Source organism: Manis pentadactyla, chromosome 13 (genome assembly GCF_030020395.1).
Source record: "Manis pentadactyla isolate mManPen7 chromosome 13, mManPen7.hap1, whole genome shotgun sequence".
NCBI lineage: Eukaryota > Metazoa > Chordata > Mammalia > Pholidota > Manidae > Manis > Manis pentadactyla.
The window spans coordinates 56,480,987-56,495,354 of NC_080031.1; the positions used below are offsets into that span (position 1 = coordinate 56,480,987).

General features: G+C 35.9%; 1 protein-coding gene across 1 annotated transcript; it reads left to right on the forward strand.

Moving 5' to 3' along the window:
• The first annotated feature begins 11,043 nt into the window (after positions 1-11,043).
• LOC130680210 (olfactory receptor 14I1-like) lies at positions 11,044-14,084 on the forward strand. Its single transcript, XM_057490485.1, has 2 exons — positions 11,044-11,204; positions 13,129-14,084. The coding sequence occupies exons 1-2, from the start codon at positions 11,117-11,119 to the stop codon at positions 14,082-14,084; spliced, it is 1,044 nt and encodes a 347-aa protein (XP_057346468.1). The 5' UTR covers positions 11,044-11,116.
• The last annotated feature ends 284 nt before the right edge of the window (positions 14,085-14,368 follow it).

Consider the following 14,368-nt stretch of genomic DNA (forward strand, 5'->3'; position numbering starts at 1 on the left):
TTTATTGATTGTGAAAATATTTATTAACACAAATACTTCATAAATCATAAATAATAGCATAAAAACAAAATAAAAACTCCCCCAAGTGTGGTTACTATCTGTAAACATAGAAGGATGTGAAAGAATCATTTACTATAATCTCCATGCTGTACTGCTATCCCTGTGATGAACTTTATTGTGCTTGAGAATTTTTGTGCCCCTTTATCCCACTCACCCTTCCCCCAACTCCAGCCCCTCCCCCAGGGTGACCACTAGTCACTCCCAGTGTCTCTGTGTCTACTGGCTGTTTTGTTCATTCTGTTTTGCTTTGTTTTTATATTCCACAAATAAGTGAAATCATATGATATTTGACCTATTAACACAGTTTATGAATATATTTATTTATTAAACCACTACACATCTGTGACCTATTTGAGGACTTGTGCTTTCTCAAGTTTTATCAAACCTGTTTCAATTATCATCTCTAAAAATGGACTCTTGTTGTTCTAATTAATCTCGATGGATTGGCCAAAATACCTACAGAAAACAAAGAATTGAAGAGCCATTTTGCATTTCAGAGAGGTGAAAGTACTAGTCTCCTGGGGTTTCTCAGAGGTGCAAATAAAACATTGCCTTTTCAAGATACCTAGCAAAATGGAAAAGCCCAATGCGTGTTATTTCATCTCGCTTAGAATGAAAGTCCTTTCACCTCCAGGAAAGGACTCTCTGAGTTGTGCCTGATGCAGGAAATTGAAGAGTGATATCAGTGGCCTTTACAGAAGAAACATGTCTTTGTGAGAAATACTGATATACGGGGAGAAAGACCTCATGTCTCAGTCATCAGCCTATCATTTCTGCTTCTCTTCCTGCTCATTCCTTTATTAGATGCTACTTTGATTTTCATACCCCATTGGACAAAACAAAACATTTTCAATGTGTGTATATAGTATGTAATATTTTTGCTTTATTGTGTTTTCTTATACCCTAATTATTTCATTAGCTAATTAGTAAGTACTCCTCAAGGTAAAACCACTGTGTATTAGTTTTATATATTTAATTCAATAAACCAATCTGTGTCACATTTTTTGCAGCACGTAAGGACTGAATTGCTCTCCCACTGTTCTGTCCCCAGCATCATCCTCTCTCTGTGTAACTGACCACAGGACACTGAGGCCTGTTTGCAGACATGGGGTGTCTCACTACCCTCATGGGGCTCCTCCTCCGGGACGTCTCCTGATCCCAGGAGCTCCAGGCTCTGCAAGGTGTGGTGTTCTCAATTATCTGGGTGCCCTGGCTGGAAATTTTGTGACATTTACTGTCCCTGTTGTAGACCCACATCTTCACTGTCCTCTTTACTTTTTCCTGGGCAGTTTATCCCTTATGGATTTCGGATACATCTCAATTACTGTTCCCAAATCCATCACAACTTCTCTGATGGGCAGTAAACTTATTTCCCTCACAGCTTGTGCTGCTCAGACTTTCCTGTGTTCCTCCTTTGGGTCCATAGAGTTCCTCTTCCCTGTGGCCATGTCCTCTGACCGGTCTGTGGCCATCTGCCACCCTCCGCACTGTGGGCCCACTGTGGCCCCCGTTCCTGCCCACTGGCTTGAGGTGGCTCGTGGGCAGGTGGGCTGGTCCTTGCTGCCATCCACACAGTGATCCTGTGCAGACATCCCCTCAGTGGGTCCAACGTGATCCACAAGTTCTTCTGTGATGTGCCTCAAATTATGAGCATGTCATCCCAGGCTGTGCAGTTCCCTGAGTCTGTGACCCTTGCTGTGAGATCTTGCCTCATGTCACTCTGCTTTGTCCTCTTATTTGCCTCATATGTTCACATCTTTTCAACCGTGCTGCACATGCATTCTGCGGAAGCCCAGAGCAAAGCGTTGTCCACCTGCTCCCCCCAGATAGCTACACTTATTCTGTTCATAATTTCTGAATTGTTTGCTTGCTTAGGCCCTGTTTCAAACTCACCAAGCATTCAAACCCTCCTCACAGCAGTGCTCTACCCCCTGGTGCCGCCCTTAGTCAACCCCATCATTAGCCTGAGGAACAGGGAGATTAAGTCTGCTGTGCACAGAATGTTAAAGAGAGTTTTCCAGTTCCATAGAAGAGGTCACATAAAAAATAGAAACACAAAATAGTAGTTGTCATAGAGAACATATCATTGTGATAGTGTTTTAATTAATACTTTTAAAGTGTTATTCATTTACAGGACAAAGACTAAGAACATGGAGCTAAGATGGTTGAATTCGGTCACTGACCTTCCTGCACGTAGAAGCTGGGCGGCATGTGATGGGGTGAGGCACAGGGCGTCCAGATTTGGGGCCAGGAGAAGCTCACCAAGATGGTAGGTAGGGGAGAAAACTCAGCTTAACACAGTGCATGATTCCCATCAGAGAAAAGTATTTGTTGTTCTCAGTAAACTTAAGAAGTTCATATGAAATTGTTTGTATAATTCTTATTTCACTGTTGAGTTAAATATATTTTATCAGGAGAGGAGAGGCATTTATATTTATAAAAAGACATGAATTCCATGACTTCCAGATACATAGACAACCTTGATCTAGCCTAAAATTAAATTTTAAATTGAACAAACCATGACCTGTCATGGTCTAACACCCTAATCTGACAAACTCAAAGGGAGAACTGCCTCAGAGTTAGTTGGCAGATAAGTCAATTCATATTAAATATGGTCATCTGTGTGTGCTGTGTGATTCATTCATTCTAATAAATATTACTAGAAATAAATTTCATTATATTTTATTATAAAATGAATTAATCATTGAAACTGCTGAGCTTAACTTTTTTAACTTGTACTACATCCTGCATTGCATGTCATAGGACTCACCACATTATACTGATTCATATCCTTATCAATGAATATCTACATTATTCCAATTCCAGTAGTAAAGGGTCTTGTTAAATCTCCAACCATCTCTACTTCTATTTGTAATGCCCCTACCTGATGATTACTGCATATCCTTAGGAAATTGGGTGCCCAGTTTTCCAATTATTGTCATTTTTGTGCTAAAAATTTTCATCTCAGTTGTATTTTAGAATATTAGTGAATTATACTTTCTAATTGATAAATGTAGTTATAAATATGTAAGGGAGTTATTTTCTAAATATGTAAAGCTATTCTTTTGCCCATTTTATTGTATTTCTGACCACATCACTGTGATTTAAAAATGTTGTTAGTACATGTTAATAATATATACATTCCTTTCTCACTGTGAAGAAAGAGAAGCAATCTCCTATATTTATATTTCTAATTAAGTTTTGATGTTTTCTCTTTGATTACCAACAAATTATTTTATCTGAATCTTCTATGTTTCAATATTATTTTAGATGTTTTTACCAACTTAAGAGGTTAAAAGTAACTCTTTTTTATTTTCTCTATGATTTTATTAATATTTTGTCTTTTAATTATCCATAGTCCAGCATTTTAAAGCAGAAAATAAATTATACATGTGATTTTTCTCCCAATGGTGATATAGTTTACTTGTCACTATCTACCAATCCACTTTTCTTTTGCTTTGGGAAAACCCTTAATTAAAATATAAATTTACCTTGAACGTATACACCTATTTCTGAGCACTTTACCTTAACTTCATATATTTACTTCTACATTATAATTTTGGTCTGACTACCTAGAGCTATTGCAGGATCCTTAATTTTATTTTTGTATTTGTTCTTTTTCAGATTGAGTCATCTCAGGAATACTCTGAGAAACCTTATTTTAGAAATAATATGTAACATAGTCATTTTTTTCCCATAATAATTAGGCATGGAAGTAATACATATTAATTGAAAATTTGAAGGATAGAAAGAAGGGATAGACTTTAATGGCGACCCATAAGGCAGATCCAAGGTTCCTGTAAATAACTGCACATCCGTATGTATTTATGTAAATTTCATTTCTTTCTAATTTTAAAGATACTCTTGGACACATTCATCAAATAAGTCAATATTGGTACAGTGCTAATAGAATCCATCTCTTCATATTGAAAAATGTATTGTTATATCAAACCTTCCTTCTCCTAAGGTGTATCTACTATATCCTTAGCAATTTGGAGTTGGAGAAAGGGACATGTTTAGCTACTCTACTCTCATTACTCAAAATGTTATTTAATAGCTTCTGTTTAGGCACTAACAGACTTAGGGCAGGAAGAGGAAAGCAGTAAAAAGAGACAGAAAATCCTAAATGGCTATATTACTGGTAATTGTGATGGATGCCCTGTGTGTGTTATCAATAGACATTTGAAGATATATTTCTAATGGTACACTATTTCTACACATAAACTAGCACACTTTTTTTTGGTATAGTTAATGTACAATTACTTGAACAACATATGGCTACTAGACTCCCCCTATTATCAAGTCCCCCCCACAGACTCCCCCTATTATCAAGTCCCCAGTCACTGTCCATCAGCATAGTAAGATGCTGTAGAATCACTACTTGTCTTCTCTGTATATACTGCCTTTTCCATGTCCCCCACCCTGCTACCTTATGTGTGCTAATTGTAACGCACCTTTTCCCCACTTATCCCTCCCTTCCCACCCATTCTCCCTAGTCCCTTACCCTTTGGTAACTGTTAGTCCATTCTTGGGTTCTGTGAGTCTGCTGCTGTTTTGTTCCTTCAGTTTTTTTCTTTGTTCTTATACTCCACAGATGAGTGAAATCATCTGATATTTGTTTTTCTCCACCTGACTTATTTCACTGAGCATAATACCCTCTAGCTCCATCTATGTTGTGGCAAATGGTAGGATTTGTTTTCTTCTTATGGCTGAATATTCCATCGTGTATATGTACCACTTCTTCTTTATCCATTCATTTACTGATGAACACTTAGGTTGCTTCCATTTCTTGGCTATTGTAAATAGTGCTGCGATAAACATAGGGGTTCATCTGTATTTTTCAAACTGGGCTGCTGCATTCTTAGGGTAAATTCCTAGGAGTAGAATTCCTGGGCCAAATGGTACTTCTATTTTTAGTTTTTTGAGGAACCTCCATACTGCTTTCCACAATGGTTGGACTAGTTTACATTCCCACCAGCAGTGTAGGAGGGTTCCCCTTTCTCCACATCCTTGCCAACATTTGTTGTTGTTTGTCTTTTGGATGTTGGCCATCCTTACTGGTATGAGGTGATATCTCATTGTGGTTTTAATTTGCATTTCTCTGATGATTAGCAATGTGTAGCATCTTTTCATGTGCCTGTGACCATCTGAATTTCTTCTTTGGAGAAGTGTCATTTCAACTGCTCTACCTATTTTTTAATTGGATTATTTGCTTTTTGTTTGTTGAGGTGCATGAGCTCTTTATATAATTTGGATGTCAACCCCTTATCAGAGATGTCATTTATGAATATATTCTCCCATACTGTAGGATGTCTTTCTGTTCTACTGATAGTGTCCTTTGCCGTAAAGAAGCCTTTTAGTTTGATATATTCCCACTTGTTCATTTTTGCTTTTGTTTCCCTTGCCCAGGGGAGGTATGTTCATGAAGAAGTTGCTCATGTTTATGTCCAAGAAATTTTTGCCTATGTTTTTTTCTAAGAGTTTTATGGTTTCATGACTTACATTCAGGTCTTTGAACCATTTTGAATTTACTTTTGTGTATGGGGTTAGATAATGATCCAGTTCCATTCTCTTACATGTAGCTGTCCAGTTTTGCCAACACCAGCTGTTGAAGAGGCTGTCATTTCCCCATTGTATATCCATGGCTCCTTTATCATATATTAATTGACCATATGCTTGGGTTTATATCTGGACTCTCTATTCTGTTCCACTGGTCTCTGGGTTTGTTCTTGTGCCAAACTAGCACACATTTTTATCAGGTTTATTGAGTCATAATAGAAAGCCAAGATGTGGAAGCAAGCAAAGTGTCCATCAAGAGATGAATGGATAAAGAAGAGTGGTACATATACACAATGGAATACTATTCAGTCATAAAAAGAAAGTGATCTTGCCATTTGTGACAACATGAATGAATCTAGAGGATATTATGTTAAGTGAAACAAGCCAGGCAGAGAAAGACAAATACCATATGATTTCACTTATTTGTGGAATCTAAAAACAGAATGAACAAAATAGCAGTAGACTCACAGACACTGAGGAGCGACTGGTGGTACCATGATGGGGGTGTTGGGATGGGGGTTGGGAGGTTGATGGAGATAAAGAGGTATAAAATTCTTAATCATAATATAAGTTGTTCACAGAGATAGTAGTAGAACATAGAGAATATAGCCAATGATTCTGTAATACCTTCATGTGTTGAAATATAGTAACTACTTAATTGGGGTGAGGATTAAACAATATGTAACTGCTGAACCACTGTGTTGTGTACATTAAACCAATACAAGATTGTAGACAACAATATTTCAATTAAGCAAAAGAAAAGTAACACTGTATAAGTTTAGGGTGCACACCATGAAAATGTTCAAGCTATATATATTGTGAATGACAACAGCAATAACGTTGGTTAGCACATACATTGTCCCACATAATTACATATTTTTGTTGTGTGACATTTAAAATATACTATCTCAACAACTTTCCATTACATAATGCAATATTGTTAATTATATTCAACATGCTGTACATTAAATCCCCAGGACCTATCATCTTGTAACTAGAAGGTTTCACTCTTTGGCCAGTATGTCCTATTGCCACACAATCCAGTCTCTGGAAACCACCATAGTACTGTTTGTTCTGATATTTCGAGTTTGACTTTTTTTAAATGGATTCCACATAGAAGTTAAATCACATAGTTTTTGTCTTTGTCCAATTTATTTCACTTAGCATAATATTCTCAAGGTCTATTCACTTTGCAGTAAATGGTAACATCATCATTTTTATGGCTGGGTAATTTCCATTATACACATGTACCTCAGTTTATACATTCAACCATTTACAGACATGTGCATTGTTTCAAGTTCTTGGCTATTGTAAATAATGCTACAATGAACATGAGGTAGTAATCTCCTCAGGATAGTTTCTTTATATGTGCCCAAACTTAGAATTTCTAGGTAATACATTATTTCTATTTCTAATGTTTTGAGGAATTCCAATACTGTTTTCCATAGTGACTATACCAATTTGTATTCCCACTAAAAGGGAATATGTACTCTCTTTTCTCCACATTCTCACAATCACTTACCTCTTGTCATTTGATGATAACCATTTTAAGAGGTGTGTGGAGATACTGCATTTTGGATTTGATTTGTGTTTCCCTACAGAGTAGTAGAGTTGGGTACCTTTTATTGACTCTGCTTGCCATGTGAGTATCTTCTTTGAATATATGTCTATTCAGGTCCTTTTGTCCTTTTTATTTGGAGAATGATGATGGTGATTAACTAATTTGTTAGTGAGTTGTATGAGTTCTTTATCTATTTTGGATATTGATATATATGTAGATTGTAAATATCAGATATGTGCTTTGTAGTTATTTCCCATTCCAAGGTTGTCTTTTCACTTTGTTGAATGTTTATTTTGCTGTGCAGAGATGTATTAATTGGACTTCATCCCACTTGTATATTTTTGCTTTTGTTGCATGTGCTTTATGTCTCATATTCAAAAAATCATTGCAAAGACCCATGCAAAAAAGATTTTAGCCTATTTTCTTCCTGAAGTTTTATAGTTTTGGGCCATGCATTTAACTCTTTAAACTATTTTAGTTAATTTATGAGAGTGGTGTCAGGTGGGGTCCAAATTACTTCTTTTGCATGTAAATATGCAATTACACGTTTGCCATGAGAAAAGACTGTCATGATCAAATTTTGTTTGGTGTGGCTCCTTTGCTAAATAGTGATTGACTGCATATGCAAGGATTTATTCTAGCTCACAATACTGTTCCACCACTCTATTTTGTTTTTATTTCCAGAACCATGCTGTTTTTATTATGATTGATAACACTGTAATATATTTTGAAATAAGAAGTAAATAACTATCACTGCTATTCTGTTCCAAGATTGCTTCGGCTATTCAGGGATCTTGGTGGTTCCTTACAAAATTAAGGATTTCTTTCTCTTTCTGTAAAAATTGCCAGTGGAATTTTGATAGGGATTGCATAAAATCTATAGATGGCTTTGGTTAGTATGCATATTTCATAGTGTTAATTCTTCCAATCCATGCACACAGATTTTTTTCCTTTGAGTCCTCTTTAATTACTTTCAGTGATATCTTATAATTTACAGTATAGAGAACTTTCACCTACTTGGTTATTTTTTTCTCTTTTATTGTTTTTGATATTGGAACTGAAATTATTTTATTTTTTTAGAAAATTTTCATTGTGTATCAAAAATTCTACTATATTTTTCATGCTGAATTTGGGTCATTCAACACACTGAATTTGATTATTAAGATTAACCATTTTTGGTGGAATGCCTATGATTTTCTCTATATAAGAACATGTCATCTGATAATAGAATTCGTTTTATTTTTTCTTTCTAACTCTGATGCCTTTTCTTTCATTTTCTGGCCTGATCTCTCAAGTAGGACTTCCCATACTCTGTGGAGTAGGAGCAGTAACAGTGGGCACCCTTTCTTAGTTTTGATTTGGAAGAAAAGCTTGGAAATGCTCACCACTGAGTATGATGTTAGTTGTAGTCTTTTCATATACAAAGTTCACCATGTAAGGTTCTGTCTTCTACACCTAATTTGTTGAGAGTTTTTATCATGATCAGTTTTGAATCGTGTCACTACCTTTCGCAACTATTTTGACGATCATATGATTGTTTTCTTTCATACTATTGATGTGTTGCATCACATTTGTTATTTGCATATGTTAGATCATCCTGACTTCCAAGAGATCAGTCTTCTTATTGTGGTTTAAGACCCTTTTCATGTGCATCTGACTTTGGTTTCATATTATTTCCTTGAGAACACTTTAATATATATTTATCCAGGATATTGGCCTATTGGTTTCTTTTCTCTTAATGTCCTTCTCTTGCTTTGGTACCAGGGATATATTGGGCTCTTAAAATGAATCTGAGAGTGTTCATCTTTTCCAATTTTGAAAATAATTGGCATTCATATTTTCAATGTGTTTTTTTAGAATTCACTGCTGAAGCCATATGATGAAGGGTTTTACATTTTGCAGATATTTTTATTATTGATTTAATCTCCTTACTTGTTATTCATATGTTCAGATTGTATGTTTATAATCCAGTCTTGATTATTTGTATGTTTCTAGCAATTTATCCATTTGTTCTATATTGTCCAGCTTTTTGGCATATTATTGTTTAAAGTGGTCTCTCGTGATTCTTTTTATTTCCTTGGTATCAGTTTCAATGTTTCCTCATTCATTTATAATTTTATTGATTATGGTCCTCTCTCATTTTTCCCAATTAGTCTAACTGGACTTTGTCAATTATGTTTTTCTTTCAAAGAACCAACTCAGGTTTGTTCATCACCTCTCTTTCATTCCCATTCTCTACATTTGTTTCTGATTTAATCTTTATTATTTACTTCCTTCTGAAAACTTTGGACTACGTTTTCCCTTTTGTAATTCTTTAAGTTTTAAAGTTAGGTTTTTATTTGATGCCTCTCTATATTCTTGATATATGCATTTCTGCGTATAAACTTCCCTCAGAATGTTTTTTGCTGTATCCTGTAAGTTTGAAACGTTGTCCTTTCATTTTCTGTTTGTACCTTTGTATTTCCCTTTTAATACCTTACCTGATCCACTAAAGCTCAGTAGTATGTTGATTAATTTCCATGGATTCATGAATTTTCTAGTTTCCTCCTGTTCTTGATTTTTACTGAGATTTACGCTACCATTCTATGTTTTGTGATCATCCTCATTAGGATTATTGGGTGACAAACACAGAATCAAGTTTGAATCCATGAGAAATGATATCCTTCCCTTAAGTAGGTGTTATTTGGTTGTGTAAACCTGGGTAATGATTTGCAAATTTTTAATAGATTTTATCTGTGTTTACTTTTGATTCTTTATAAATAATATTAAAATTATTTTATAGTAACATTTTTTGTAATAGTTGTAATGGTTTGTATAAATAATTTTTAAAAAATCAGTTTACTGCATTATGTACATATAAAATTTGTATAATTTAATGTATACAATTCAATTAGTTCTGGGATAAGTATTAACCATAAAACCATCACCACCGTCAAGGTCATTATCATCAATCGCTTGCCAAAGTTTCCTTATGCTGCTTTATTATTATTTTTCTATGGTAAGAACATTTAACCTAAGATCTATTCTCTTAACAAATTTGAAGTATACAATAGAATATTGCTAGCTATACACTTTGTGTTGTACAGTAAATCTTGGGAACTTATTTCAGTTAAGTCTTGTCACCTACCCATTTCTCCTTTTCCCCAAGCCTGGAAAACTACCATTTAGCTCTCTGCTTCTGTGAGATTGATAACTTTTTATATGAAAGTGAAATCATACAGCATTTGACTTTCTGTGTCTGACATATTTCATTTAATATAATGTCATGTGGACTTATCCATGTTGTTAAAAATGGTATGTTTTTCAACACCTTAGAGGTGGAATAATAATTTTTGATAAGCCTTTTTACATGCACAGTAAGTATATTTTGTATGATTTTGTTCAGTGTTTGTTACAAATAAAATTTGTTTAGATATTTTATGCTTTGGTCAGGAAATCCAGAGTAAGGTTAGGTTATAGCATTGCAGTTTTGCCCTTGATTGCAGAAAAAGATCAAACAATATTTCATATTTATATAGGAAACTTGATGTTTTTTGTTATAGTTACTGTTTATGAGAATAAAGTTGGCCCTAACATTACTATTTTGCTGATTTTTTTAAATTAGGAAGTATTGAACTGTAGTAAATTATTTTAGATTCTGTGGAGATATTCTGTGTTATCTCAAATATTTGTTACAGTTCAATATGAGTTCTTGAATTTCCTCAATTAGAATACTTTAGTTGAAAATTCAAATATTTAGTAGAGGCAGAAACATTATTTTTTCTAATATTTTATCTTGCCAATTTTGGTAAAGTTGTGTTTTAGAATAGTGTTTCATTATTATAATATCTTATGTTCTTATTTATAATGATAACTCCTTGACATATCTCCCCATAAATTCGCACAGAACTCCTGAGTGTATAAATCCCCAGAATATCATGAAGCGGAGGCGGCGCTATGCAAGCACACGCAGCGAGCAGCAGCGCACTCCGGCGGGGCGGGGGCTTCTTCAGCCTCCCGGACGCAACAGTTGGCCTGGTCCTTGGTAAGTCTCACCAGGGTTTCATTAATTTTATTTATGTTTTCAAATTTACATACATCATGATAAGTGTAAAATGGGGCCATAATTGGTTGATTGTGAAAATATATATTAACACAGATACTTTTATGAATTTTAAATAAAAGGACAAAACCCAAAAACACCTGTTCAGAAATTATTGAAGAGCTGTTGCTATGAAGTCCATGGACCCCAAGTCCAGAAAGTAACCATCATTTCCCTGCTGAGAGAAAATCAACTGCAATTCCAGAAGGATGAACCCGTACACAGTGTGAGCTTGGACCTGAGCAGGGACAGTCCCGGGCCGGGCCGGGCGGCCACAGCAGGCCCTCTCACCCTGGGTGCCGCCGCGCTGGGGCGCCGCGCTCCACACCCCTCCCCTGCTCCTCCCAGAGGCACCTTCTGAGGACACTGCAGCCCTAGAAATTTTAATAATTGTTTTTTATGCTCTTTTAATCTGCTTGTCGAAGATGTTCAACAGTAAAATGTACACTATGCTTTTTTAAACCATTTTTACATTCCACACAAATTTACTTTTAATGAGTATGTAACCCAAATCGGGAAATATTTTAAGTGGTATATTTTTCTTGTTACTATCTTACTTAACTGGTGTCAAGCTTCTTAGACTACACAATTTTGAAGTTATTTTCAGAATTTATTCAGTGTTGTTCTACTCATTCTTCATGACACTTTTCAGGTTCATTTTGATATTTTGTCCATTTGCCTTTTTTCATTATAACCTCTTCATTAGTTACCCACCAGAGACTCATCCCATCATAGATAGTAATTTAAATTGTCCTGTAATAGCCATTTTCATTTTTCAATCTCTGGCTGCCAAATTTTTTAAGTATTGTATTAATTTTACCACTTATAGGGGTGAATTTGAGTCTGCATCAGGTGATTTTGGTAAACAAATCAGATGTGTGTTGAACACACCTTCTGATGTGTTTTACTTCACTCTATTAACACACATTTTATAAATATATTTATTCCTTAAGCCACTACTGACCCATGAACCGTTTGAGGACTTGTGCTTTCTCAAGTTTTATGAAACCTGTTTCAAATATTATCTCTAAAAATGGACTCTTGCTGACCTACGTAATCTCAATGGATCGGTCAAAACATCTATAGGAAACAAGGTGTCAATAGGCTGTCAGTTATTCAGGAGGCTACAATCACTAGTCCCCTTGAGGCTTTTCAGAAGCACAACTGTGCCTCCAGAGAGTGATCACCATTCAGGGAAGCCCCGTGCCCACTTCTCCATATGGTTTATAATAAAAATACGCCTCTGTGAAAGTGCCTGGGGATCATGCTCACTGAAGAACAACGGGATGGTACTGGATTTGTGTCTGCAAGAGTGCTGTGCAAAAGAGAGAGCTCCTACCTCAGTCCTCAGGTATGACTGGGATCTGAGGGCTCATTCCTTTATGGAGATACAATTTTATTTTTGTATTTCATTGAAGAAAACCATAAAATCTCCAAGGCAACCAAAGAACATTCAATGTTATTACTGTGTTTGTGTTTTCCTGTACCCTGAGTCTTTCACCTTACCAATTACTAAGCACTCTACAATCTATAAACTTATATGAGGGATGTGTAGAGGGTGAAATACATTCCCTCCTCCCTGTTAGGATTATTGTTGGGTCTCCCAAAAAAAACAAGAGCTGGTGCTTTAACAGAAGAAAAGGCACACGCATTTATTAATATTTAAAATTTAAATGCTGAGGGGTATCACAGAAAAAATACCAATACCCAAAATAGTGGTGAGATTTCAGAGTTTTATACCATCTCTTCATATGCATCTTGAATCTCAGTAAATCAATGTATATGAAAATCTAGCATAGAAGTGTCGTTTAGCACTATCTTCATTTTTATTGTAACATCATCTCATCACTTTGTGCATCAACTACAGGTCACTGCAGCATGCTGGCACATGCAGAGAACCTCACCGTCTTCACAGAGTTCCTCCTCATGGACATCTCCAGCTCCCGAGAGCTCCAAGTGTTGCAAGGTTTAATATTTTTAGTGATTTATCTGGGTGCCCTGGCTGGAAATCTTGTGATCTTTACTGTCATTGTGATGAATGCACATCTTCACTTCCCTATGTACTTCTTTATAGGCAATTTATCTCTGATAGACTTTGTTTTCATCTCAGTTACTGTCCCAAAATCCATCATAAATTCCCTAATGGGTAGTAAACTGATTTCTCTCACAGAATGTGCTGCTCAGACTTTCTTATTTATATTATTTGGGTCCACAGATTTCTTCTTCCTTGTGGTCATGTCCTATGACCGCTATGTTGCCATTTGCTACCCTCTGCACTATGGGCTCACCATGACCCCATGTCTGTGCACACAGGTGGCAGGTGTGTCATGGGCCAGTGGGCTGGTCTACTCTGCTGTCCACACAGGGACCATGTTCAGGCTTCCCTTCACAGAGTCCAATGTGATCCACCAGTTTTTCTGTGACATCCCTCAAGTCCTGAGCATCTCATCCCAGGACGTGCAGTTTTCTGAGTCGGTGGTCCTGGCTCTGAGCGCCTGCATTGTCTTGTTCTGCTTTGTCATCTTATTCACCTCATATGTTCACATCTTTTCAACTGTGCTCCGCATGCATTCTGTGGAAGCTCGGAACAAAGCCCTGTCCACCTGCTCTCCCCAGGTAGCTACACTTATTCTTCTTGTGATTTCTGGATTGTTTGCTGTATTGGGTCCTGTCTCAAATGAATCAACCATCCAAACTCTGCTTATGCCCATGTTCTATTCCATGGTCCCACCCTTTATAAACCCCTTTATTTTTGGCCTGAGGAACAGGGAGATAAAGAATGCTGTAGGCAGAATGTTCAAAAGCATTTTCAATTGCGACTAAACAGGTAATTTTGTTTGACTTGAAGAATTATTTCAGAAATCAAAGTGGAGAAAAAGAGTACCCATAAAAAATTATCCACAAATTCAGGTAAATTTATAATTTTAGATATTTGATTATTTGGAACTGTATTATATATATAAATAAGCTATAGTTAATCATATGAAGAGAATATTTCCTTGAGCAAATTGAATATTCACTGTATGCATTATGTTCTTTTGAGTGTTAACATTAGTAGTAAGAGTGAACTTATTTTCCCTATTTACATATTGATTTCAGTAGCAAAG

What these genes read in the sequence shown, in the direction of transcription:
- LOC130680210 (XM_057490485.1), top strand. Translation starts at nt 11,117, where the DNA reads ATGCAAGCACACGCAGCGAGCAGCAGCGCACTCCGGCGGGGCGGGGGC. An exon ending in AACAGTTGGCCTGGTCCTTG is followed by an intron (nt 11,205 to 13,128) that starts GTAAGTCTCACC and finishes CATCAACTACAG; the next exon opens with GTCACTGCAGCATGCTGGCA.